Raw genomic sequence first — 24,612 nt, forward strand, 5'->3', positions numbered from 1 at the left:
TTATGCACGCCAACCCGAGCCAGGGCCCCCCATCTCATCCTCCTCTGGGTCTAGATAGTATAAAACGTCCGCAACCGGGAGGCGCCTCTTGGGTTCACCAGTTTCGGGTCTCATCATTTGACGGAGATCAAGGGAAGAGGCGAAACAAGGGGCGAGGAAAGGGCTCCTGTCGCTGCCTTCTTCTCGAGCCAATGAGCCAGAGACCAAGGAAGCCAAAAGAGGTACGAGAGCTCCCGTTCTCCTTAAACCCAATTCGGAATGGATACACCAATGGCCGCCGGAGAATCTTGCAATGGGGGTTCCCTGGCTCCAAGATTCTAGCTTTTTTATTTTTTTATTTTTTGTTCTCTTGTTTTTTCGAGTTTAAATGGAATTGAGGAAACTGCAGAGGAGTTGGGCTGAAATCTGTTGTTTGGGTTGCACGTGCCTGCAGCTGTGGCCCAAGATTGTCCTCCGCAAATGGCTCAACATCAGCTCCAGAGATTCCGATTTCAGCGCCGATGAGGGAGACACCACCGAGAGCGAGTACGACTCCGAAGGTCACCCAGAACCCCAGAAAGATCGTTTTTTATTATATTCAAGAAACTGAAAAAGATATATATATATATATATATATATATATATATATATATATATATATATATATATATATATATATATATATATATATATATATATATATATAGAAAGATTGTTGATCCACGACTGAGTTTTATTTCTTGTGCTCTTTCTTTGGTTTATTTTGATTTTTACTTTTACTGTTAATTTTCTCGTGAAAAGTTGTTCTTTTGAATGTCTGTTCATCGACAACTGGGTAATGTTTCTTGTGTTCTTCCTTGGGACTATTTTGGTTCTCTTTCTTATGTTAAAATACATTTTTGCTTCTTGCCCACTTCCTTGAGATTACGATTTTCGTTAACTTTGCTTTCTTAATGAAAACTTTCCTTTTTCGTTTCTTGCGTAATAGAAAAATTCCGGGTTTCGTTTCATGAGCTCCTTCGTGGTTTAGCTTGTGGATTTGAATTTTATTTTCTTGGTAATAAGGTTGCCTCCTTACTCGTCAACAGAAGGTTTTTGTTTCTTGTCTTCTACTGTTGTGTTCAATACGATATGATAATTTTTCTGTTTATATTCTTGGTGGGTCTGGTGTCAGGGATTTGCTAATGAGATGATGATTCTTGGCCTTGTAATGGCATTCTGCAGATATGTGTGGTTGGGAGCGTCAATTGCGTGATGAAGAAAGGAGGTTGGGTGGACTAGGGGCTGCAACAAGTGGTAATCTTATGAGGCTTTGGTATTTTTGGCTATTGAAATCGGCAATATTGATTCGCTAGTCAGTTTATTCTTCAATTTTTTTCCTTTTTTCCCATTCAAGAAAGTTAGATCTAGATGTAAGTTGAGAAAATAAAAAAAAACAAGAGTTCTCTTTGAACATTGCACGAATTTTTCTGTTCTTATAATATCTCTTTAGAGGGTTATTTGTCCGCCATTCTTATTATGAGAAGAAAAGAATAAGTGCAAGGAGTTTTTTGGAACATAAAGTACAGAACAGTGCCACTGTTTTTGGATCAGAGTCAAGAAGTAGTCGCTATGTATTATTCTGGAACAAGAGTGAGTGTCACACACACAGAGAGAGAGAGAGAGAGATTGCAAAAGCTTTGCACCTATCCAGTAGCTTGCTGGTGCAAAGATTTCCCGAGAGCTGAAATGTTAGAAGCGATTTATGAAGAACAGTGGTGGAGGAAGCTTTTTTGTCGTGGAAAGATTCACGAGTTTCATTTGTGCCAAATTTGCCAACATAAAGCCATAAAAAGTTGATGCTGAGCTTTTCTAAGAGCCTCAATTTTTTTTTTGCATCGCAGAGCTGTTTTTGTAATATCAATCCACAATAGATTTGGTTTTAGAGCCTGTTGTTGTGTGAGGAAACCAAAATGAAATCAAAGCAACTCTATTAATGGATACTGGAGTAGTACTTTTTTTAAAGAAAAGATTTGCAGATACTTCATTTCTCTTCTACTATCTATGTATTTGAAGAAACTTGTAATTCTTGAAAGTTTGTATTAGTGAAATTAATACTTGAACATGAAAAAGCATATTCAGACTCCAGTTATCTTGTTCAACGGCTTTCCATTGTGGTTCTCCTAATTTGGTAAATCTAACAGTATTTATTAATTTTTCTAGCACTGCAAGTAAAGCATTCATATTCAGATTGTATGTAATAAATAAAACATTTACTGAGAACATCAGCTCACCTCTAAAGAGACCTACTCATATGTTTCTGCAAGCCTTCTTATACAATCATTTTGTTGCTAATGGATATAAATGAAAAGGCAAGGTTATATTTTTACAGGCAATTGCTGTACTGTGACTTTTCTCTATCATGGATTGGAATTCTTTCTACTAAATTCCTGATGTGAATGATGCATGAGAGGTTTCTACCTACTAGCCAAAATTGCTTGATTTATCCTGGGCCTTGTATCTGCAGATAGCCGCATGGAAGGCACACCATATAGGTCACGAAGACGAAAATCAGAGACCTTTCGCTCACAATATATAAATACCAAAGAATTCAGGCATGCATATGTTCTCTACATGACCCTTTTCCATAAATGTATATTTGTGCTTGCAGATGGGCTCTGTGTGAATTCCTTGGAAAACCTATTTTCCGTGTACTCCCCTATAGTTTCCTTTTTTTTCCTTTATGCACACACTGCCATAACTAGGGAGGAGTAAATCAATGATTCTTTCTTATCTGATCTGGAGCTCTTGTTCTTGTACAGGATTTGCGTAGGATCATGGAATGTTGGAGGGAAACTTCCACCAGAAGACCTAGACATCAGAGAGTGGCTTTATATGGAGGAGCCTGCTGATATCTATGTGCTCGGGTAAGCACCCTTTTTTACTATTTTAATATGTGGAACATCATTGTTAATGGCTAAGCTGGGTGTTTGACTCCCTGGCTTCAAGAGTTGCATTTATTCACCTTGACGAACTAAGTTATGTGTTCGTATGAGATAATGGACATGTACCAATATCTACATCCAACTCACCCTGCACACACAAGCTCGTAAAGAGTGAACAGGTGCTCCCAAGCACTATAATAAAAACTGAAACTTTTGATGGATCATGCTACAATTAACAGAACAAAATGAGAGAATGCCTTGTAAGTTTAAGGAATGCTAGGAGAGTCATTTTTTTAATCACTATTATTTTGGTTAAAAATGTGATGTTTGATGATTTGACCTAAAATTTACTCTCGAGAGCTCTGGTTACATGTGTACTAGGTCAGGCTCCCAATTCATTATTTATAACCACCCCTCTTGAAAATTTAGGGCTGCACATTTTGCTTGTGTCATTGGGTGCATCGAGTAGGCAAATAGCATTTGAGATAGTTGCAGTTTTCTTAAGATTGAGAAAGAGGTTCTATTTGATTCTTATGATTTATTTCTAATTTTGATTTTCTCTGTCTACCATATTCAATACTTGTCTGTATCCTGTAGCTTATAATGGCTATTTGAGATATGCTCTATATCTTGCAGTTTTCAGGAAATTGTACCATTAAATGCTGGGAACATTTTTGGTGCTGAGGACAACCGCCCAGTTCCAAGATGGGAGTATACTATTCGAGAAACACTGGATAAGATTCAACCAATGAAAACAAAGTACAAATGTTACAGTGACCCTCCTTCGCCATCAAGGTTCAAGCCATCTGATGATGCTCTTGTCATTGAAGATGATCTATTGCCTGAGTCTGGTAGTGACAGTGATGAGGAAATTCATCCATCAGATGAGCAGCCTTCTACTATTGATACAGACGAAGATGGACTTAATGCTCGTGCAGATGATTCAGATTGCAATTTAGCATTCCATTCTTCTTTTAGAGCTGATGCAAGTAATATGAAACAAGAGCTGGAAGATAACAAGAATTCTTCCCTAAAGATGCTTGATAAGTCTTATCTAAGTTTTAAAAAATGTGAAGTAAGTTCAGAATCATTAGTTGACCAACAAAAGAAGCTGACCATGATGCTTAGCAGCTCAGAGAGGACTGGATTAATATGGCCAGAACAACCATTGGACATGTTGGCCCAACATGCTTTGGATAATTCAATACCATTCGGTTCAGTGAAGTCTCTTAAAACTTGGACTTCATTCAAGTCAAGACATGGGGATTTCAAAAATTCTTCAGTGTTGGATTCAATTCCTGCAGTTAATTTGGATACTGTCGTAAACAGAAAGAAAAGATCATCTTTTGTGAGAATAATAAGCAAGCAAATGGTTGGGATTTATCTTTCAATATGGGTCCGTAGAAGCTTGCGCAAGCATATTCAAAACTTGAAGGTATCAACAGTTGGCGTAGGTGTCATGGGATACATTGGCAACAAGGTCAGGTTCCTTTTGATTTTAAACTCCGCTCTTCATGTTTTGAGAACTTCTCTGTATTTTATATTTCTTTTTTTCCATATGTGATAGTTACAAAATACAAATTCTTCTTTAGGTAGTTATTTTGGAAATGGATTCCTTGTTTTCTCTTGTATTTGGGTTTGAGTCAACCCTCGAACACTTCAATGATCAATAGTTATATAAGATTAAAATTTATCTTTCTCATATGTCATTCAACTGCAATCAATTGTAGGTTCAATCTGAAAAAATCTGAGTAGGTTATGCTGGGGGAAAAATGCTATATCTTTGTGTAATATAAGTTGGTATGAAGCTTCGTATCACTATCAAGAGTAGTTCCTGATACCCTCCATTGTCCATTTGATAACTCACTCTTAGCTTCATGCATGCGTCAATTTTTTTCATTCTGAATTTTATACGTGCCCTTAGTGACCTGAGGTCTTGTTGAAGTTAATGAGAGTCTCAATTATCAGTAGTATGCTATCTGTTTGATTTTTTTTCGGTTCCTCATTTGGAAAAAATAATGAAGGTACAGTTGAATCCAGATGCGCCAGCATGGTCTTGTATGTCACTTAATATCCTCATTATATATTTTCTTGTGATATAAATTATAGAGGTAATGACTTCCAACTATCCTTCCTCATACATACTCCAGGGATCAATATCAGTCAGCATGTCTATATATCAGACACTTTTTTGCTTTATATGTAGTCATCTGACATCTGGAGAAAAGGATGGAGATGCACTTCGAAGAAATGCTGATGTGCAAGAAATTCACCGGAGAACACAATTTAGTTCAGCTTCCAGTATTGGAATGTCAAAAACAATCTATGACCATGAGTAAGTAAAGCAAAGCTCTGCCTTGTCTGGAAATACTGACATTTATGATGTCTGAAATCCATTTTATGGTGAAATCGTCATGGATGCTGCATTAGTTTTTCCTACCTCGTTATTTCTTTGCACGTGGATGTAAAGCACTGGTGCTATATGTTGACAAAAATTAATATCTGAATATTATTCCAGGATAAGTGAGTTAATTGAAGTATGCATTGTGAAAAATCCTATATGATTATACTCTCATAAAATGAACAATTCAACAATGCAGGAGTTCCTTATTTACCACCATAATTACTTACCTTAATGTTACTTATTATGAATAATGAACTTAGCAAAAATGACTGATCAAATATTCTTTTATCCATCTTTTTATTGATAGCTGCAGCTTTTCAGTGTCATGAAACATGGCAGAATTGAATCGTTAGATACATAATACTGCCAAAGTGAGAACGAGGGAAAATTTCTGTATAAGTTTTCTGATTTATTATTTTGATCAGCATAATTGCTATAATAACCCCAACTTTTTGGACTATGTTTAGATGTGAGAACTGCTTCTTGCTGTGCCTTTTAATGTTAAAACTTTGCAAAGTTCACTGTCCTATTATACAAATCAAAGGTAGATATATGTACATCCAGAAATATCTACCTCACTGCCACGAATTTGGCTGATTTGCAGAGTGCATTTTTAAGAATTTTCTGATTCAAATTTTGACATTGTAAAGGATATTGTGCAGCTAAGCTTACCTTGCTGTATGAGATATACTTCATTGGTTTGGTTGAGCGATATTAATTTTGCTAACTCAATGTGGCATCACTTTCCATGTCAGTACCAGCTAAGGATTTGATTATCACTGTTCTGAACCTCTTTTAGAGCCCTGAGTTCAAGGTGGCAGTTTGGCCGAAAACTAGTTCTCTTAGCCATGGTATCCCAAGTGTTGGGATGGAGTAGGATGGTGATGTGTCCCGTTCCATGGGCTAACCGGGACAACCCTGTCCTATGGGATTTAAAACCTTGCTCTTAGCATTAAGTTTTTTTTTCTATCTCTGATCAGTCAAGAAAATTCAGTCCAATTCGATGAGAGTGCCTTTTCCAGTCAATTGGACTAGTATGAATTTTCTGGTGCCACTTTTGGATTTTTCAAGCAATCAGAGCATTTGAGGATTTCTTTATTTTCCTTTAGAACTTCGTTTGTGCCTATGTTACCCTTAACCAAATATATTTCTCAGACCATGGCATGTGATATAAAGGCAGCTATGATTAAAATTTGTGGCTGCTCTTGTGTTTGGAATTAAACTGAGAGGAATGGAAGGCACATACATACATGTATAGTTACACATAATACATACATACGTATATACATACATAGATATATATGAGGAAAAGTTCGAAAAAATGTTGTGACATAGGTTTTGTTAAATCTTTCATTGATAGGAAATGTAGCCTCTAATTGGATTAATGGCTAAAAGGGATACTTAAATCCAGCCATAGTTGGTTGGGATAAGAGTTCATTATTGTTATCCAGCCTTCATGATAGAATGATGCAATTAATCCTATAATATCACTAAAAAGATCAAAACCATGCATATCCTAGTCTGCAAGTAAGTACATTGCTATTATGGGACATCTGCATTTTCTGGTAGGCTCATGTTACTTGGTACCTATAATCATCAAACCAATGATGGGGATCCCACATCAATAAAAAGGGCATTCTTGTTCGGAATGCTGAATACAACAGCCTATAAGGTGAAACACTTTCTAAGATATTTAAATGCATATTATATGTAAGATATCCCGTATTCTGTTAATTGATTGAATTATGTCCAGCCTGGGAAAAAACCCGAAACTGTTCAAAACTTTTTTCCTGCTTGACTTTGTGATTTTCTTACGTGCTTCCTAAACTTGATAGTTTTAATCTTAACAATTTTATTTCAAACTTTTCAGTAGGATTATTTGGTTAGGAGATCTAAATTATCGCATCAACTTATCATATGAAACAACACATGAACTCATCTCCAAAAGGGATTGGGCTAAGCTGGTTGAGAAGGATCAGGTAACTAACTACTCCATTATTTTGCTTATATCACTGTTTATTGATTCTTTTAAAAACATCTGTATCATTTAGTATTGCTTACTTACTTTTGAGTTCCTAATGAACTCTCCCATGATAATCTGAACTGACAAATTTGAAGAGTTCACAAATGTCCTTTTCTTTTATCTTATCATGATCATATAATAAATGTTTATCTCATCTGCATCTCAACTGGTTGACTGGGGCATTTATAATCTTGAGGCGGTGGGTCATAGATTACTAATTGATTCACGAAATTTCTATTCGTTCATTCGTCAATGACTTCGCTAATAGAAAAAAAAAATCTTCAAAACTTGCTGGAGTCGATCAGTGTTGTGGTTAGTATATACTGGAATGACCAAAATGATTTGAAACCCAAAGGTTGGAAGTGGTTAAAACTCAGAAGCTGCGGGTCTGGATTGATTTTCTCTAAAATCAATATGAAAGGGTCATATTGTGGAAACTTCAATCCTTTAATATTTATCATATCTGTGCACATCTGACGTCATTGATTATGCCCTAAAAGCTGTATTATGATTTATTTCATTTTAACACTCCAAAGTCCACTGTCTAAAAGATCCAATATACATTTTAGGGTGAAGCACCGTGGATGGCCAGATTGCGTATTTCTCTTACTTTAATATTTGCAGCTGAAAATGAACAAAATAATATGAAGATAGAAAATAAGATTCCTGGAGCACACTTTAGAGTTGGTTGCTTTGGAGCATCAACCAAATAAAAAACTGTAGGGAAATCAAGATAAATGGAAATTCGACAAAAATGAAAAGAAAGTAAGTGCATTGGCTACATCAGGCGATACGCACTGATATTACTCTATATAATGAGCCAATACAGGTAGTTGCAAACTGTCCATTATAGAGATTTCTTTCTTACTGTCTTTCTTATACGAGATCAAATGTATGTCTTGATTGAATAATCTGGACTGTTATGTTCTGACAATATGATGGACCAGCAGTTTCAGCATGACATATATTATCGTATGTCATGCAATTACTAGCTCTTTATAGCTTCTTTCCCTGCATTTATGAGTTCTCTTGAGTGTCATCTCTTGTGGATGTTACCTTCCACTTTGTCCTCGAAACTCAAAAGTTCTTGACACATTTCTCCATTCTTTTTTCTCTAGTTTCCAGAAATTGCACATTCATGTTCATGTGAGAGCAACTATTTCATGAAGTGGTTGGCTAAATCTAGAAGAGCTGCATAAAGCTGCTCCAAGTTAATAAATTCATTACGGATTTTGAGTACTATTAGTGCTACAATATTAAAATGCAATACTGTAATGAATTTTTTGAATCAGAAAACCTGACAATTCGATTACTTATTAATCTTTCATAATATATGATAGTAGAATTAAATTAAGTAAAATAACAGTGAATTTGCCTGAAATTTGGTGGCTAAGTTGGAGTTGTTCCTTAGTAACGTGCATTTAAAGTAATTAGATGGATAAGATTTCTTCTTCCTCCCTTTTTATCCCTCTGTGTATTCCGCACCGGCACATGTTTATGAGGTCATCATGGTGATTACGCAAGAAGTGTTATGATGTTTTTCATATTCATGAGTTATGATTTATTAGATTTTTCAGTCAATCAATTATTTGACTTTAGTGGAGTGATTTTACAATACTTTTTGCTATTTCATGTCATGACAGCTAAAGCTGGAGCTAAAGAAAGGACGTGCTTTTGATGGATGGTTAGAAGGAATTATAAACTTTCCTCCTACTTATAAGTATGAGGTTAATTCAGAGAGGTATACTGGAGATGATCCAAAGGCAGGAAGGCGAACTCCTGCATGGTACAAGCTCCTAACTATCTATTTTGTCATGCTATTTTTCACTGTCCTTTTGTTGATGACATAAAAGTAACATTACGATTAGAAAACCTAATAATTCATCATGATAACTTACGATTAGAATTTTGTTAGCATCATATGTTTCTTCCCTGATATCATTTGTATTTACTATACGAGAAAACTTTTTACCACTATATCATGGACATTTAATAGCGAAAAAAAACAAATAATGGCTCATCACAGTTAAAAAATGAAAGATTTGTCGAGGTTCGATCAACCAGCTAGAGTTATATTCTATGTTGTTTAGTACTTCTTAGGCCTTTGGGCTTGCCTTCCAAATGAAATCCTTTCATAAAAAAATTTAATTTGGCTTAATAATTGCATCCTTAATATTAAAGAAATGGCTGAGAACCTTGCTTTTAAAGGAGCTAGGTGTTTTCCTAATAGCCTCAATTTTTGATATATGCTTTTTAAACTAAAGCAAACATGCATGCCATTGAAACCATTGTGGCCATTGATTTTGTGTACTGCAGAGCTTCAATAATTTTACAGTGTTAACAACCATATTTTTGCTTTCGGTTGTAATTCAGAAAAAGTTTGAACCATATATTTTCACTTTTTAAGCTGCAAAGTCAACCTATTGTCTAGTATCTTGAAGACATGCATCATTTGGTAGTGTCTTTTCCATCTTCATTGTTTTCTGGTGCAAGAAGCTATTCTTGACCAACACATTGTGCAGAGTACTGGTAGAATTCCAGTTTTTATTTTTCTCCCGGTTCATGGTGATAGGATATCTTTCTTAAAAACTATAGTAACTGCAGTTGTTTCTTTAGGTGTGATCGCATTCTTTCATTCGGAAAGGGTATGAAGCTGCTGAATTACAAGAGAAGTGAACTAAAGCTTTCAGATCACCGTCCTGTCACTGCTGTTTACTTGGCTGAGGTTGAGGTTTTCTGCCCTAGAAAACTTCAAAGAGCTCTCACATTCACAGATGCAGAGATAGAAGAACTTTCAGAGGCAGATAATGATGTTGGGATGAGCGGACTGAGGCTAGGAGAGGTCAGTTTCCTGCCTATGTAAATGCTCGGTCAACCGTCTCTTTGCAACTTTAGTTAATTCAGTTGATGAAACGTTAAAACCCTCACCAGCTAAATGGATCATGGTCAGTGTTTTCATCAGCTGATATCTGGTTTCATGATCCATAACTTTCCTCTGAGGGGTGGAAGCAACCACCATTCAAGATGTTTATTTATGTTGCCCCCCAGGCTTTCAGAAGACTCACAAGCTGTTGCACTGGCATCTGCCTTTCAACTGCAGTACAAATATCTGCCTCTTTTTTTTTTTTCCCGAGTACATCCAACTACACCTTGAAAAATTAAAGTGACGAGGAAACAAGTCCTGTAGCTGCAATATAGAATGAGTTTTCATGATTTATGTTGACAAAGTTTTGCCCTCGTCCATTTATTGATTATTGAACATACGTCAATTGTTTGCATTGTACTTCCCAACGATATGATGATCTTTTTGATAATTTTGAACTTTTCTTAATGGTCATGCAGGAAATGTCAGAATGGGAGCAATAGCATGGCATCGCCCATGAGTATACGAGGACAGAAGGATGGTCGGATGGTATTTCCTTGAATCAGTGCTGCTGCTGTTCATAACATAACCCAGAGGAGATGGACCTGAGCGGTAGCGCCCCTCTATTTACAAGTGACATCTTGGGTTCAAGACTTGAAGGGGTGTTAGTCTCCTATATTTTGTCCAAGTAAATATAATTTTTGAGGGGAATTTCCCCAGTACTTATGTGTAGGTGGGATTTCCTTCTATCCTCAAAAGAGAAAAACATTAACCTGGAGAAGCATGTCCTGCCGCCCCTTGCACAGATGAGGTCATGCTTGGATATGTAAATTGTCATTGTAAATTTAGCGTTCTGACTGCCAAAACACGTTTTGCCGTTCAGAATCCCGCTGTTCTTCCAAGTAAAGCCTTTTTTTTTTCTTTCTTTTATCCCTTTCCCATCTTGTTGAGTCAATGAACCTCATCAGGTTGGCCGCCCAGGGTTTTGTTACTAATGCTTATAAATATTAACTTAACATGGCTATCTTTATTGAACAATTGCACGTAATCTCATCCATTCAGTAGAGGGGTAAGGAAATCTTACTCAAAATCAAAAGAAGTCTGCCCTTAATATTTCCGTAGCAGTTAAAATATGTGCGAGACGCCCCCAAAACACTGAAATAGAAATATGCCGGCGAACGCTCGCCATGGAATGCGTCAAGGTCGGCAATAGAAAGAAAACAGGCCACCAACCCGCATGCGCTTTGAGAGCTCTGCGGTGGATGATGATCCAACGGCTGCTTGGCGCGAAGGGAGGTGAATCCTTGTTTGGTCCCATCGCAAGTCAAGGTCAACGGCGGCGGCATATGTCCGCATGAAGACCATCATAGGCCGGAGGGATTCTCTTGGTTGGAGAGGCCGTAGGAGCTGGAGAGGAAGATGGCAGCGGCACTCACGGTCGGTGGAGCATTCCTATCCGCCTCGCTTCAGGTGTTGTTCGACAAGTTGGCTTCCCCCACGCTGCAGGAGTTTGGATCGCTGTGGGGCGTCGAGCACGAGCTGAACCGGCTGCGCCGCACGCTGCTGAAGATCCTTTCCGTCGTCGAGGACACTGAAACCAGAGAGATCAGAGATCAGAGCTTGAAGATGTGGCTCAAGGAGCTGAAAGATGCAGCCTATGATGCGGATGATATACTGGACGGGTTTGAAGCCGAAGTCCTCCGGCAGCAAGTGGAGAGCGGCAAGCAGGTGAGCTTTTTATCCTCTCTCAGTCCCAATCAAGTTCTATTCAATCATGAGATCTCGAAAAAGATGGCTGCGATCCGAGAAAGGCTGGATGACATAGCGAAGGACAGGGACGACTTCAAGCTAGGAGAGTTGAGGGATCATGCAGGACAAGCAGAAGCAGTGGAGAGCCAAGAGTTCAGCAGCTCTCTCGTTGATGAATCTTGTGTATTTGGTCGAGAGCAGGATAAGGAAGATGTATTAGAAATGCTGGTTGCTGATGATTCAAATCAAGTTGGCCATGGAAATGTCTCGGCACTGCTAATAGTTGGCATGGCCGGGCTTGGGAAAACAACTCTTGCGCAGCTCGTCTACAATGATCCAAGAACAGGCAGCCACTTCGATCTCAAGATGTGGGTTCATGTGTCAAAGGATTTGGGTGTCAGAAGGATCGCCAGAGAGATCATGGAATCTGCTTCTAAGGGGAGGCAATCCGAACTCGCGAATTGGAATATGGTTCAAGAGAATCTCAGAGGACAGCTGCAAGGAAAGAGGTATTTGCTGGTACTGGACGATGTCTGGAATGAGGATCGCAACCAATGGGAGCAAGTATTCCTCCCCTTGATGCATGGGAAAAGGGGCAGCAAGATCTTAATAACGGCACAAAACAAAAAGGTGGCAAACATCATGGACGCGACTTCGTTGTATTGTTTGGAGGGCCTATCAGACCAAGATTGCTGGCTGATATTTAAAAGATTCGCATTCGCAAATGGAAACTCCAGTGGGCATCCAAGATTAGAGGAAATTGGCAAGGAAATAGTTAGCAAGATTAAAGGCTTACCTCTAGCTGCAAAGATACTGGGAGGCCTCCTGTATTCCAAAGCAGATGAAGACAGCTGGAGAACCATCTGGGAGAGCGAGATATGCGAGCTGCCACCGCACAATGCGAAAAACATAATGTCAGCTCTAAGATTGAGCTATCAGCAACTACCTGCACATCTGAAGCAGTGTTTCGCATATTGCTCCTTGTTTCCAAAAGAACATAAATTCGAGAAATCCAAGTTGATCCAAATGTGGATAGCACACGGCTTCATTCGACCTCAGGGAAGAAGACCAATTGAAGATGTTGGAAGCGAATGTTTTAACAATCTGTTGTGTAGATCATTCTTCCAACGAGTTGAGGAAAGCTACTTCATGCACAATATGATCCATGACCTAGCACAATCTGTTTCTCTTGATGAATGCTTTAAAGTAGGCAATGGCAGGATGCACAAGATCACTGAAAAGGCTCTTCACTTGTCTCTGGTTTCTGACAATCTGGAGCCAACTGTATTCAGCAACTTGCTAAAATTCAGAAGACTGCGCACGCTCCTTTTCTTGCCTGACTGTAAGTCTGCATTCGATCACATTCCTGAAGAGTTGTTTATAAAGCTAAAATACCTACGGGTGCTGGACTTGAGTCACAATGACATAAAAGATGTGCCAAGTTCTATCGGTAATTTAAAGCATCTTCGTTACCTGGACGTCTCTTACACAGGCATCGCAAAACTACCTGAAACAACAGGAAACCTCCACAATCTGCAAACTCTGAAGCTTGAAGCATGCCCAGTTCGTGAACTACCGAAAAGCATTACAAAATTGATCAACCTACGCCATCTTAAAGCAAATGCTGAGTCGATTTCCACTGTAGCTGGAATTGGAAGATTAACTTGATGAGTTAGTGAAATTTAAGGTACATAAAGAGGGTGGACACAAGATAGTCGAGCTAAAGGATATGTCAGAGCTTCAAAAGATTCACATTTCACAGCTAGAAAATGTGATCAGCAGGGAAGAGGCTCAAAAAGCTAGATTGAATGATAAGAAGCGCCTTCATATACTGACATTGGAATGGACATATATAACCCGGAGCAATTCGATAGACGAACTTCATGGGGAAGTACTTGAAGGCCTTCAGCCGCATATAAATCTGAGGGAGCTAAGCATTTGGTATAATGCTGGCAGCAGGTCTCCAAGCTGGATGAGAAACCACTCTCTTGAATCTAGAAATTCTTTGCCTTCGAAATTGCAAAAATTGGGAATTCCTCCCCTCACTTGGACAGCTTCGCTTCCTCAGGTGTCTAGATATAAGTGGGATGGATGGAGTAAAGAAAGTTGATCATCACTTTTATGGCACTGAAGCAGATGGTTTCCCATCTTTGGTGGAGTTGTCATTTGATGAGATGCCGGAGTGGGAGGAATGGTCCGGCACAGAGGGAGGACAATTGTTTCCAAGCCTGCAAGAGCTTCTAATCTTATCCTGCCCCAAACTGCAGAGAATGCCCCCACTCCCTAGTACATTAGCAAGGTTGTGGATAAGGAAAGTTGGATTGGTTGCTCTACCAGATCTATGGGGATGCCGGGGGATAAAACCAAACAGCAATTCACCATCATCACTTTCTAGCTTGGAGATTACCGAGTGTCCTAAACTAACTTCCCTATGTGACGGGTTTCTGCAACACAATCTGAGATCCCTTGAAAAATTAACCATCACTGATTGTCCAGAGCTCGTCCATTCCTCAGAGGAAGGGGGATTACCTGCACTACTCAGCCTCAAATCCCTGACTATGGAGAATTGTCCCAAGCTCACAGCATTACTGGAGGATAGGTTACCTTTGCTTGCGCATCTCAAAATCGGAGGCTGTCCAGAACTCAGAATGAGATGTCTGCAAAATCTCACATCTCTCTATTCCTTGTCCATTTCTGACTGTCTGAACATATCATCTCTTCCAGAAAAGACATTGTTTAACCTGACAGCACTCGAGGAACTGACAGTTAGTGGCTGCAGAGAACTAGCGATGCTACAGTTTCGGGCTCTCACCTCCCTCAAGCACTTGACAGTAGAGAACTGTCCCAAGCTGAAGTCTTCTTCGCTTCTGCCATCCTCGTCACTTGAATATCTTGAGATTAACAACACTCCACTTGCAGGGCTCCTGCACAATCTCACCTCCCTCTTGGCTCTGCGAATCCATAGTTGTCCCCAGATGACATCCTTTGCTGAAGAGGAGGAAGAGCTGCAAAAGCTGACATCACTCCAAAGCCTACATATTTATGACTGCGTAAATCTCCAGTTTCTTCCAGCTGCATTATATAGGCTTACCTCTCTTGAGCGCCTGTATCTACAGAACTGCCCACAGATCCAGTCACTACCAGAGAATGGTCTACCTGGCTCACTTAACATGTTGGATATCAGAGATTGCCCCATATTGGAGGACCGGTGCAGGAAAGATGCAGGCCCGGATTGGCCTAAGATTGCTTATATCCCTAAACTGGATATACTGACCAGCGGTGGGTCCCACGCAGCTAATAAAACTGAAGAGATGCTGGAATTGCTAGCTTCCATCAGTTCTGGTCCTGCAGTTGCTGAAATTGGTGAGTACAACTCCCGCAATCTTTATATTCTACATCTGCAAAAAAATTAATATTCAGCTGAATCACTTCCTAGTTTAACATGACATGTAATGAAATATGTTATAACTAAGAAAGACACCTTAGGATTTCACACAAACAATCATAAGGAAACCACAGAGACAAGTTATGCAGTAAAATCCTTGCCAAACAAGTACAAATTCAAGGACATCCGATTAGAGGTCTTCACTACATTCTTTTTTTCTTCTCTTCCTCTCAATGTTGCGGTTTTCTTGAAACCCATCCTCTCATTAGATTTGATTTATCATCATCAAGATCAAACATAATAAATTGATAGATCATAGGAGTACTTACAAGGTATGCCCGAGGAAAGGTAGCAAACTTTCTTTTTCCCAAAAAAAGGGGCGTGACTGGTATTGCTTAAAGAAGTGCTTTTACGACTTTTAGAAGTAAAAAAGCCCTTTCCAAAAAGAATGTTTTAATAATATCATCTCAAAGTTCTTTTGCCAGAAGAAAATGTCACAAAAGCTATTCTAGGAGAATCTTCTCTTTTTATAAAGCAGAAGCAATACCAATCATTCCCTAAAAGCAGAAAACATTTGAAGGATGTTGACCATGATCTGGCAATGTCATGGCAGTATGTCAAATCCAATGTGTCGAATAGATCGCTTGTTACAGTTTGTAATAAGAAAATGATAATGCATGTAACATGGTTGCTTTTGCTAATATAAATCATCCTATTTCTTAAGTTTGTTTGATTGAAAAGCACAATCAACATTACTATTTCATATAAGAAATAAAACTGGGTTCGTTTGATGAAGGATCAATATAAATTAAATCTTTTAATACATAACAATGGCATTTGTAGGGGTGTATGATAGCATCTTATATTGAAGAAACAGTTGAAAAGGTCAAATTGCAGAGTCCATCCCATGGAGCAGGTTTTTCATTAATCTCCAAGCATGAGTTTGATTTGCCGCATCAAGGTAACATTCTACTTTTATCTCTCAGCCACAAGATGATATGTTTAAGGTGTCATATACTTCTTATTGATCTTAATTGCTTGCTTGCTGATTGGAAAGCCTTTGACGATCAATGGTTTTTCTTCTCTATCGCTTGTTTTCATGGAAGCAAAAGTCTAATGCTTTGTCTTATCGATAGATTATGTTATGCTGTCAGACGTGTCGAATTTGCAAGATATCATGTCATCGTTTCTTTTCTTTCTTTTTTTTTTGTTACACAAGATGTCATGTCATTAAACATCGTTCGGATCAGAACAAATACAGATATTACATTTACTCGTCTTACAGAATCCAACAATCATTGCTCTTAGTCGTCTTACATTTACATCAATATGATTCTGTTGACATTGGATCAATTTTAGCTTGATAATTGGTCATCAGCTTCAAATTTCTTCACATAGTTCCATTTGCAAATTTGCCATCCCACAAAAATCATTTCTAAAGAACAAGATCAATCAAACCAACACAAAAACACACACACACACACACACACACACACATATATATATATATATATATATTCATTCAGAAACCATAGCCACTGAATTTCAACATTATTTAAAAAACAAAGAAGACAACAAAGGAGTAAAAGCAGTTACTTGAACAAACAGTTGGCGTGCAGAATGCATGAGATGCCCTTCGGGCAACCTCGCAAGGAATAAGTTCGAATCCCTGCGACACAGACGAGTGTATATTTTCTAAATTCACGACAGCAGTCCTCCAGTCATCGCATATTCTGTAAGTAGTTACCTTCTGGATTCGTCCTGTTTGTTGTCTTGTGCCGAGGCTGGAAGCCGAGGACGCAGAGTCGCAGACATGAGGAGGAGAGCTTCTGACACCAAGGGCAGAGAAAAGCACAAAGAGTCCGCTGGTCCCATTTGGCTTCTACCAAGTAGACTCTTGAAGCGAACGGCAGAGCTCCTCTTCTTTCTCTTCTCGGAGAACTCCTCTGCCCCTACCGAGGCCGGCTGAGAATATAAATCTATTCCTGAGTATAAATCTCAGGAATAGTCTTGATGTTTTAACCAAAAATATATTTCTAAGTTTCCACCTGACCAAAATTAACTATACTCATGCTGACATAATAATAGAATTATCCTCGTGCACGAAGCGTTTTTTTTTTTTTTTTTGACTTTAACCCGCACACCAGATTACATCAATCTTTAGTTGTACTTGAGAACGTGGAATTTTTTACTTCATTATCGAATTAAATAATCATTTGTTTTTGCAATTCAAGAAGAAACAGGACTCGATGATAACGGCTATTATAAATTTGAAGGATAGGTAGGATTTAGTCCGTAGAAAAAGAGAGAGTTTAATATGGTTAAATTATCGTTTCGGCTCATAGAAACATGCAGCTGGATAAATTATTTTATGCATAGAAAAAATAAAAACATGGTATAAGTAAACTAGTTGGATTAGAATTCCGAAAAAAAGCCAAATCTAACTTGTGAAGTTCTATTCGGCTGGCTTTTCTTTTGAAATGAGCGATGCTCAATCTGCGTGCAGGATTAGCCACAGGAAGAACTCCATGAATGCAAACACGAGCCAGCTGGTGACTGATGCACGGCCCATAAGAGAAGCATTTGGATTAAATTAGGAACGATCGAATAAAAAAAAAAATGTAAAGATGCTCTCATTTTATAATACAGCAGGATAACGTTTATTAAAAACAACAGCGTTAACTTTACCACAATGTAATACAACTACATTATTCTATGCACCTTTAAAACTTGGCATTCTTTTTTCTTTTTACTAAAAAGAATAAATTAAACCAAATGAATATAAATACATTTGTGGGAATTAGTAAACAAAATATGTAACAATAAAATAGAAAAGACATATTCTTGAATGATTGACCACACAAAATATCATTCAGTCAACTGTGCTATTGGCCTCAATGAAGCATTCCTTCTTCACCACCTAACGTTTATCGATAACGCTGCTAAAACCTGTGTCTCGCATACTCCACATAATCAAAGTCAATTCCATTCACATGTTCCTGCAGATAAAGGTAGATAAAGGGTTAAATAAATTAAAAGATCGGCCCTAGATGTTGAGCATATGCGATGGAAAAGTCCAGCAGAAAAGAAACACCACAAAATCATGCCCCATAGGCCCAAGCGACATGACATTGTGCAGCAAGCTTTTGAGCAGTGTGACTGAATGAAGTTAGAATTAGCTTTTATTTTTTCATTTTATTGGCTAATATTATGAGATTTTAAAAGCATAAATTGATTGAGATACCATATACCTCAACAATTTTAAAATCTTCTCACCTTGCGGCCAACTATGGCTCCCGCCGGCAAATGAGAGGAAAAAAAAAGAAGGTACTTAGTTGACTCTCAATATTTTTGATTTTTGATTTTTTTTTTCTCAATAAAATTTTTTGGTTTGACCGGCTTGATTCAGATAGATAATGAGATGGGTAGGTTGAAGTTTGGGTAGGCTGACACGAGCATCTCAATCTAAAAAATAATTTGACAAACAAATAAATAAAATTTTTTATACTTTTTCTAAGCATTTTCCATCATGGCGGAGAAAAACTGAGATCATACCCACACCCAGATGAACAAGATATAAACATCAAGAACTTTGGCATCATGAGTACACAAATGGAACCATGGAATCCCTCTCCCGTGACGTGCACGGGGCAGCACGGCGCATGTTTCGTGTGTGGTTCAAATCCTATATGGCTTATTTTTTGTTTCCCCAAATTTTGAAACCGCGGATTGCAAATTCCAACCCGCAACCCCATGAGCGGACTCTACGCATTCGGCCAGCTTGGCGTCGCTTGGCCATGGCCACCTCAATCAAATCAACAAATTCCCTACGGAACTCCGAGAGAATCACCACGCGTTTGGCCAAATATAGACCCAGACCGAGGACAGCGCCAATTACGTCCGAACCCAGGCTCCGGAGTCCGGATGGAACGCCAAAAGAGAATAATAAGACGTCATGCCTAGGCTACCAAGATGCTGCACCCACCAATTATATACCCTCTAAAAGAAATGATTTTTGATGATGTGCACAAGAGCATCCTTCCGATCTCTTTCTATCGACAGCTACATCCTAGTTCATTTGGAACCTCCAATCTATAGCCAAGTGGCTTAGGCCACCAAAATTCTTCTAGCTTTAGCTATCTTGTGTCGGGTACGTGTCCCTTCGAATAATCTCACAGCTACCAGAGTGAGGAATGGCAGGGTTTGCAGTGTATGAAAAGATTATGGGTCCCATCGATGGGAATTTTAGATTTCCTACCATGCAGGACAAGCATGCTGGGGATTAATTTCTGAATGTGTTGATGATATCAATGACATTTTCCAATAACAACATAATTCATATCCACATTCTCATAAGATTTTTGCTAAAGCAATCCGAAAAATATTCATTTTCCCCACATTGACAAGAGACTGTCAAGATGTTTCTCATCATCCTCCAATAAATTCAAAATTCTTAAAATTAGAAGATTCACGCTTCAGTCTATTAGTCATGGCTTGATGGTAATAAGTTCCTCCAAACGGACAAAAGTTATCAACTCCCTGACTGCCAAAAAAAGAAGGAGGAAAAAGCTGTCAACTCCCTAATACCTACATCAGCCTCATTGTCGTATGAAACATAAACTGCAACGTTTATCCATGATTTATTGATCTTCAGGATTCTCAATAAACAACAAAAACAAATTCATTTCAGTCTACCGACAAAACCTTCTTGACTTGATGTTAAAGATCCCAGAACAATAGCTTAAGTCGTCAGGTTTAAAGAGAGAGGATTCCCTGTGGAGGAAAAAAAAAAGCAGATATCTTTGCAAGTTTTGGTACCAATGGGACCTTCTTTTTGATTGAATGGTTAGAGTAACTCAAGAAGATTTGGAAACCTTCCCTTAGAATATCTCAGGAATATATATGTATATATATTATGAAAAGGGTAAAAGAAAATAAAAATGTCAAAAGCTGCAATAGCAAGTAGTACAAATTGTGTGACAGGGCATTATGATTTAAAGTATTAATGAGACATACCACATAATTCTCAAACACCAACCGAAAAGTCAAGCATTCATGACACATCTAAGTTACCAAGATGGTTAAAAAATTTATTGCCAACAACTATATGTATTGTATGGCTGATTTGCTTTGAATCTACCTATATTAATCAGCAACACCCATATGAGGTGTTTTCAAATGTTAATGCTCTCTCTTTGCAAGGTCCAACTGAAGTATGACAAAAGTAATCACTCATTCCATATCCATCTAATCGAAAAGTGAAGAACAACACAAGTGTCTACTTTCCATAAAAATGTTCAGATAAAATATGATGTCATAACCAATGTGCATAGTGATTGCAGATAATATGTGGCAAGCCAAATAATATTCATTGCTACAGTATCCAACAATCAGGCCCATTACTCTAAACATGACCAAGGTGATCATCATCATCATCATCATCATCCTCCTCATCAGCTTGGTGTTGCCTCAACAAAATACCTGGGAACTACACGTCGTCAGTTCAAATCATAAAAGGTATTGAGAGCCAATCATCATCCAATAAACATAGCACTCATTATCATTGTAGGCAGCCCTGCTAACATCACTACCTGCAGTCATGATCCATCTAGTGTCCGCATGTCTACAAATCATGCATGGTTATGTCCATGCTACTTCACTAAAATAGGGTTAACAGTATATCCTGATACATGGAAGGGCTTACACATGCACATATCAGATCATCAAACTAAATTATAAAAGATTTCCATTAAACTAACAATTGTAATTGCTTGTTTTCTATAATAGAAAGTTTTCTTATCCCACTCGCTACTTCATTGCATGCCCAATCTTTCCCTAAGAAAACATACTGTATTGCAATTGCTGCTCAATGTTTGCCCTACAAGGTGCCCTGGACACAAACTGCTGCAGCAACCCTACCTTGCTATTTAGTTTGGGCCAGGGTTGCCAAGTAATGGGTAAGGTGGAATCCCTCAGCACAGAGAAGAAAGAACTCCAAACTCACCAAAATGAATACATTATGCTGGCATATCCAATTCTAATGGCTATTAGCAGGTAAGGACGCCAGGATTCATGACACTCTTTAGAAGTTCTCTCCTTTTTTTCCCCCCTATGTGTTAGGGTAATAAAATGACTTTTACCTCCTGGTTTTACTTCTTGAATTCTCTCATATGGATAAGCATTTTATGTTACCAAATTTGTTGCTTTTCCTGAATTGGGTTCCTGTCTTTTGTTTGGTTTTGGCTGTTTTATACTTTTATCTGCGTCGCCTTTTTCATCTGGTAATCTTGTGTTCTTCCCTGTGGGTTTTTGGCTTTCTTTACTCATTCATATGTTTTAGTCCAGATTCTCTATTATCTTCTCGGAATTTTGTGTGCTGCCATAGGCTACCTCTTCTTAGTTCAATTCTAAGTGATTTTGCTTGGGAAAAATGCTCCATTGTAACCCCACAAAACATACGCATCCCATACAACCAAATCCTCAAGACCATAGCATAAGTAGTAACACCTAAAGATATATATGACCAAGTTGTGTACATGTAGATTTAAATTATGTAACCAAAAGCTCCCAATCCAAATGCTAGATAGAAGAAAACCAACTATACAAAACCCAGCGACAAATGGAATCAAATAGAGAGAGGACCTAAACACTTGTTCTCCAGAGAGATAACACCATAATTTTTCCAGGGACATACCGATGTTCCACAGCTGGCCGCGCTCCGTCAGATCTTCTCGACCTTGTCGGCCTTCACGACCGGGTTCGCCTTGGCAATCGCATCCTGCCCAGCGCCCCTGTAATCAAAGGCGCAATCGTGCTTATCAGAGTATCGGTGAAGCGAGCAGAACACCTCCCCACAGCGGCATTTGAACCCCATCAACCCGACCCTCTTGTTGCAGAAGCTGCACCGATTCGGGGGCTTCTTCACCGGAGATCCTTCCGATGGAGCCGCTTCGTCGGTAAAGCTACCACCTTCGGCCTCCCCGTCGCCTCCCGCAGGCTTCTCCTCGACCTTCTTGGCCTCCACCGGCGGCGGAACCAGCAAAGTCTCGACGGAAGCCTTGGACTTGCTCAAGAAGTAGTCTTTGTAGCATTTGGAGCAGAGATTGTTGGTCGCAGGGCTTCCGAAGAAGCCGCAGTTGTTGGCGCAGAGGGTTGGCATGTTGGGGGTTTGGAACTCGGTCTCCTCAGCCTCCCTCTTCTGGCTCTCCTGCTCCATCTCCGGCGAAGAAATCCTAGCTCGGGACAGACAGATCGATCGATCAATCGGCGCTTTTCCAATCAATTCCTGCTAAGGAATCAATCATCAGAGTCAAAACCTAACCGATCCGAATCGAACAACCGGCAGCCGGAGCCGATCATTTCGAGACCTCAATCCAATCGAGAATCCTCGTTCTCGGACAGATCGGAATAGAAATCGAGAGAGTTCGAGGAAGAGCTAACCGATCGGGATGGCCCGATAGAGTTCGGAAAACCTTAAGGTTCGAGAAGAGAGGGGAAGAGGAGAGAGGAGGGCTCGGAGTCGAGAGATCTCCCCGGGCGCAGAGACACTGAGGGAGAGGGAGAGGGAATTTAACCGACCCTTATCGTGTGAATGTGTGATTCCTTCATTTTTATTTTTATTTTTATTTTTTTGCTGGGAGGAAAGGCATTGGGATCGGACGGTATGCCGTGGTTGAAAGGTCGATATCGGACGGCAGGAATCGAAGAGATGGATGATGACGCTCTAGATTGCGTCTTCTCCGGGTTCCGGTCATCTGCCCGCTGCCCGGCGCGAGAGTAGAAGCTTTCCTCACTGTACGGTGGTTAGAGGCTGTCGCACGAGGCGGCGGAAAGTATTGGAAACAGTCGGTGCGTGTCGGCCTAGTGGGCTTAAGGAACCATTCACCTGCCACTCTTTTTGTTTCCACGTCCCTATGAAATGTGCTGTGTTTTTTTTTTATTATTATTTTTTAAGATAAACTTCTATGACAAAACCTCAAAAGACTGGCAATAGCATTGGCTTTATAATCAGAAACCAAAATCTCATGCTGATTGCGGCAGAGGAACGACTCATATTTAATGAGTTTGTCCTAGTGGTGGAGCTATGTGCCGAGTAGGAGGAACTCGTTCATGCTAGAGTGCACTTAAAGGCTCAGCGAATACTTTTAGAGGGCAGTTCAGCTACAAGAATTGATTGAATCAGGAATGGGCATAATAGATCAGATCTACACCCACTAATCTGAGATATACACCACCTTCTGGAAGGTCTTAACTTATTTTGGATTACACACATATTTCAAGAGGCGAACAGTGCGACGGACTAAATCGTCTTCTTTGCAGCACATCACTTTGGGGCCTTCTTATGGAAGGACGCTGATCCGTTCCGCAAGATCTAGATCGTGTTTTGCATTCTGATCGTTCGTGGTGTACTCACGTTCGAGTGCAGTAAGATGCCGATATACTATTTAATATACATCCTCCTAAACTTTAGTTTTCTTTTTTAATTCAATTTATCAACTTTAGTCCAATTAAAAATGGCAACCTAGCCGATCAACAAACACAGTTCTACGGTTCTACCAAAAAAAAAAAAAAAAAGAAGAGATAATATGTTAGTTCTTTTATCTCTACTTTTTAATTTTAATTGTTCAGCTTTCGCACGATTCTCCAAATATAAGTCAATTAAACTATTCCAAACTAATTAATATTTATTTTTTACATTTTATATAGATAACATTATTCAATTTCCTATATTTCCTTGATAGCATCTTCTTATATCTATATACACTACAATTTAAAATATTATTTTTATTCTTGCTCCTTAAACATGCGTTGTTGTGCACGAAAGTATATCCATAGATATCAGTCTCCTATGTCATTATACTCTCATTTCAATCTCCCAACGCAGTTAGATTAACTACAATTTAGTTGGGTTACAACATAACCTATCCTACAAAATTACCGCCATGTCCCTATCCGCAGTATGTGGCTATGCAATTCAGAAGAGACTTTGTGCAGATGTAAAAGGGTATTATATGCTTTTGCACTTGAAAAGTAACTTTATAATGTTTACGAATATAAGATCAACCAAAAGGGCAAAGATGTTGAAATATACAATTTACAAAGATAGAATAGGCATACAAAAACATGTTTCAAAAGGTGTACATGCAAAAGATTCTCTCCCTTTTCAACCCTTGAATCCAAAGCAACCATGCTCAAATCCTTCAACTTCCTCTGTACTTTTCTTCCCCTCCTAATTACCAGCTCTACATGTATTCCTATATCCACCAGAGAATTATAGACAATTGA

At 38.9% G+C, this 24,612-nt stretch overlaps 2 protein-coding genes and 1 pseudogene across 24 annotated transcripts; 2 read left to right on the forward strand and 1 right to left on the reverse strand.

The window, feature by feature from the left end:
• LOC103720600 (type IV inositol polyphosphate 5-phosphatase 3-like) lies at positions 1-11,075 on the forward strand. Of its 9 annotated transcripts, XR_015969140.2 has the most exons (12): positions 1-221; positions 389-539; positions 1,204-1,275; positions 2,486-2,573; positions 2,781-2,885; positions 3,540-4,383; positions 4,928-5,014; positions 5,110-5,238; positions 7,178-7,286; positions 8,974-9,116; positions 9,947-10,172; positions 10,673-11,075. XR_015969140.2 is itself a non-coding variant. In XM_026810031.4 (11 exons), exons 2-11 carry the CDS (start codon positions 501-503, stop codon positions 10,694-10,696), a joined length of 1,821 nt encoding a protein of 606 aa, XP_026665832.3. In that variant the 5' UTR covers positions 50-221; positions 389-500; the 3' UTR covers positions 10,697-11,075. The 9 variants fall into 9 exon arrangements, 8 of the variants coding, with proteins under 8 accessions (XP_008808645.3, XP_088561240.1, XP_026665832.3 ...); XM_026810031.4 differs by lacking the exon at positions 4,928-5,014 and having other exon boundaries at positions 50-221; positions 389-525; positions 5,054-5,238; XM_008810407.5 differs by lacking the exon at positions 4,928-5,014 and having other exon boundaries at positions 50-221; positions 434-539; positions 5,054-5,238.
• Positions 11,076-11,231: 156 nt separating this feature from the next.
• Positions 11,232-22,917, reverse strand: LOC103720638 (zinc finger A20 and AN1 domain-containing stress-associated protein 6-like). Of its 14 annotated transcripts, none has more exons than XR_015969154.2 (5): positions 22,768-22,917; positions 22,022-22,612; positions 16,924-18,326; positions 12,739-15,340; positions 11,232-11,784 (listed from the first exon to the last, which is right to left on the reverse strand). XR_015969154.2 is itself a non-coding variant. In XM_088705117.2 (2 exons), exon 1 carries the CDS (start codon positions 22,541-22,543, stop codon positions 22,049-22,051), a length of 495 nt encoding a protein of 164 aa, XP_088561243.1. In that variant the 5' UTR covers positions 22,544-22,902; the 3' UTR covers positions 20,542-20,815; positions 22,022-22,048. The 14 variants fall into 14 exon arrangements, 2 of the variants coding, with proteins under 2 accessions (XP_088561243.1, XP_008808665.2); XR_015969153.2 differs by having other exon boundaries at positions 22,695-22,902; XR_015969148.2 differs by adding an exon at positions 18,883-19,870 and having other exon boundaries at positions 22,022-22,902.
• Positions 11,613-16,600, forward strand: LOC103720629 (putative disease resistance protein RGA3; annotated as a pseudogene). The gene is made up of 2 exons (XR_016396574.1): positions 11,613-15,305; positions 16,171-16,600. The product of XR_016396574.1 is annotated as a putative disease resistance protein RGA3 (transcript).
• Positions 22,918-24,612: the final 1,695 nt, after the last annotated feature.

This window comes from Phoenix dactylifera, chromosome 9 (assembly GCF_051530095.1).
Source record: "Phoenix dactylifera cultivar Ajwa chromosome 9, Ajwa_hap1_PhDact_Kaust_v1.1, whole genome shotgun sequence".
Classification (NCBI taxonomy): Eukaryota; Viridiplantae; Streptophyta; class Magnoliopsida; order Arecales; family Arecaceae; genus Phoenix; species Phoenix dactylifera.

Excerpts from the sequence above, each read along its gene's own strand:
- LOC103720600 (XM_008810381.5), top strand. The coding sequence starts at position 192 with ATGAGCCAGAGACCAAGGAAGCCAAAAGAG. Across the intron at positions 7,287-8,973 it reads AGCTGGTTGAGAAGGATCAG|CTAAAGCTGGAGCTAAAGAA; the intron begins GTAACTAACTAC and ends ATGTCATGACAG. Across the intron at positions 9,117-9,946 it reads GGAAGGCGAACTCCTGCATG|GTGTGATCGCATTCTTTCAT; the intron begins GTACAAGCTCCT and ends TTGTTTCTTTAG.
- LOC103720638 (XM_088705117.2), bottom strand. The coding sequence starts at position 22,543 with ATGGAGCAGGAGAGCCAGAAGAGGGAGGCTGAGGAGACCGAGTTCCAA.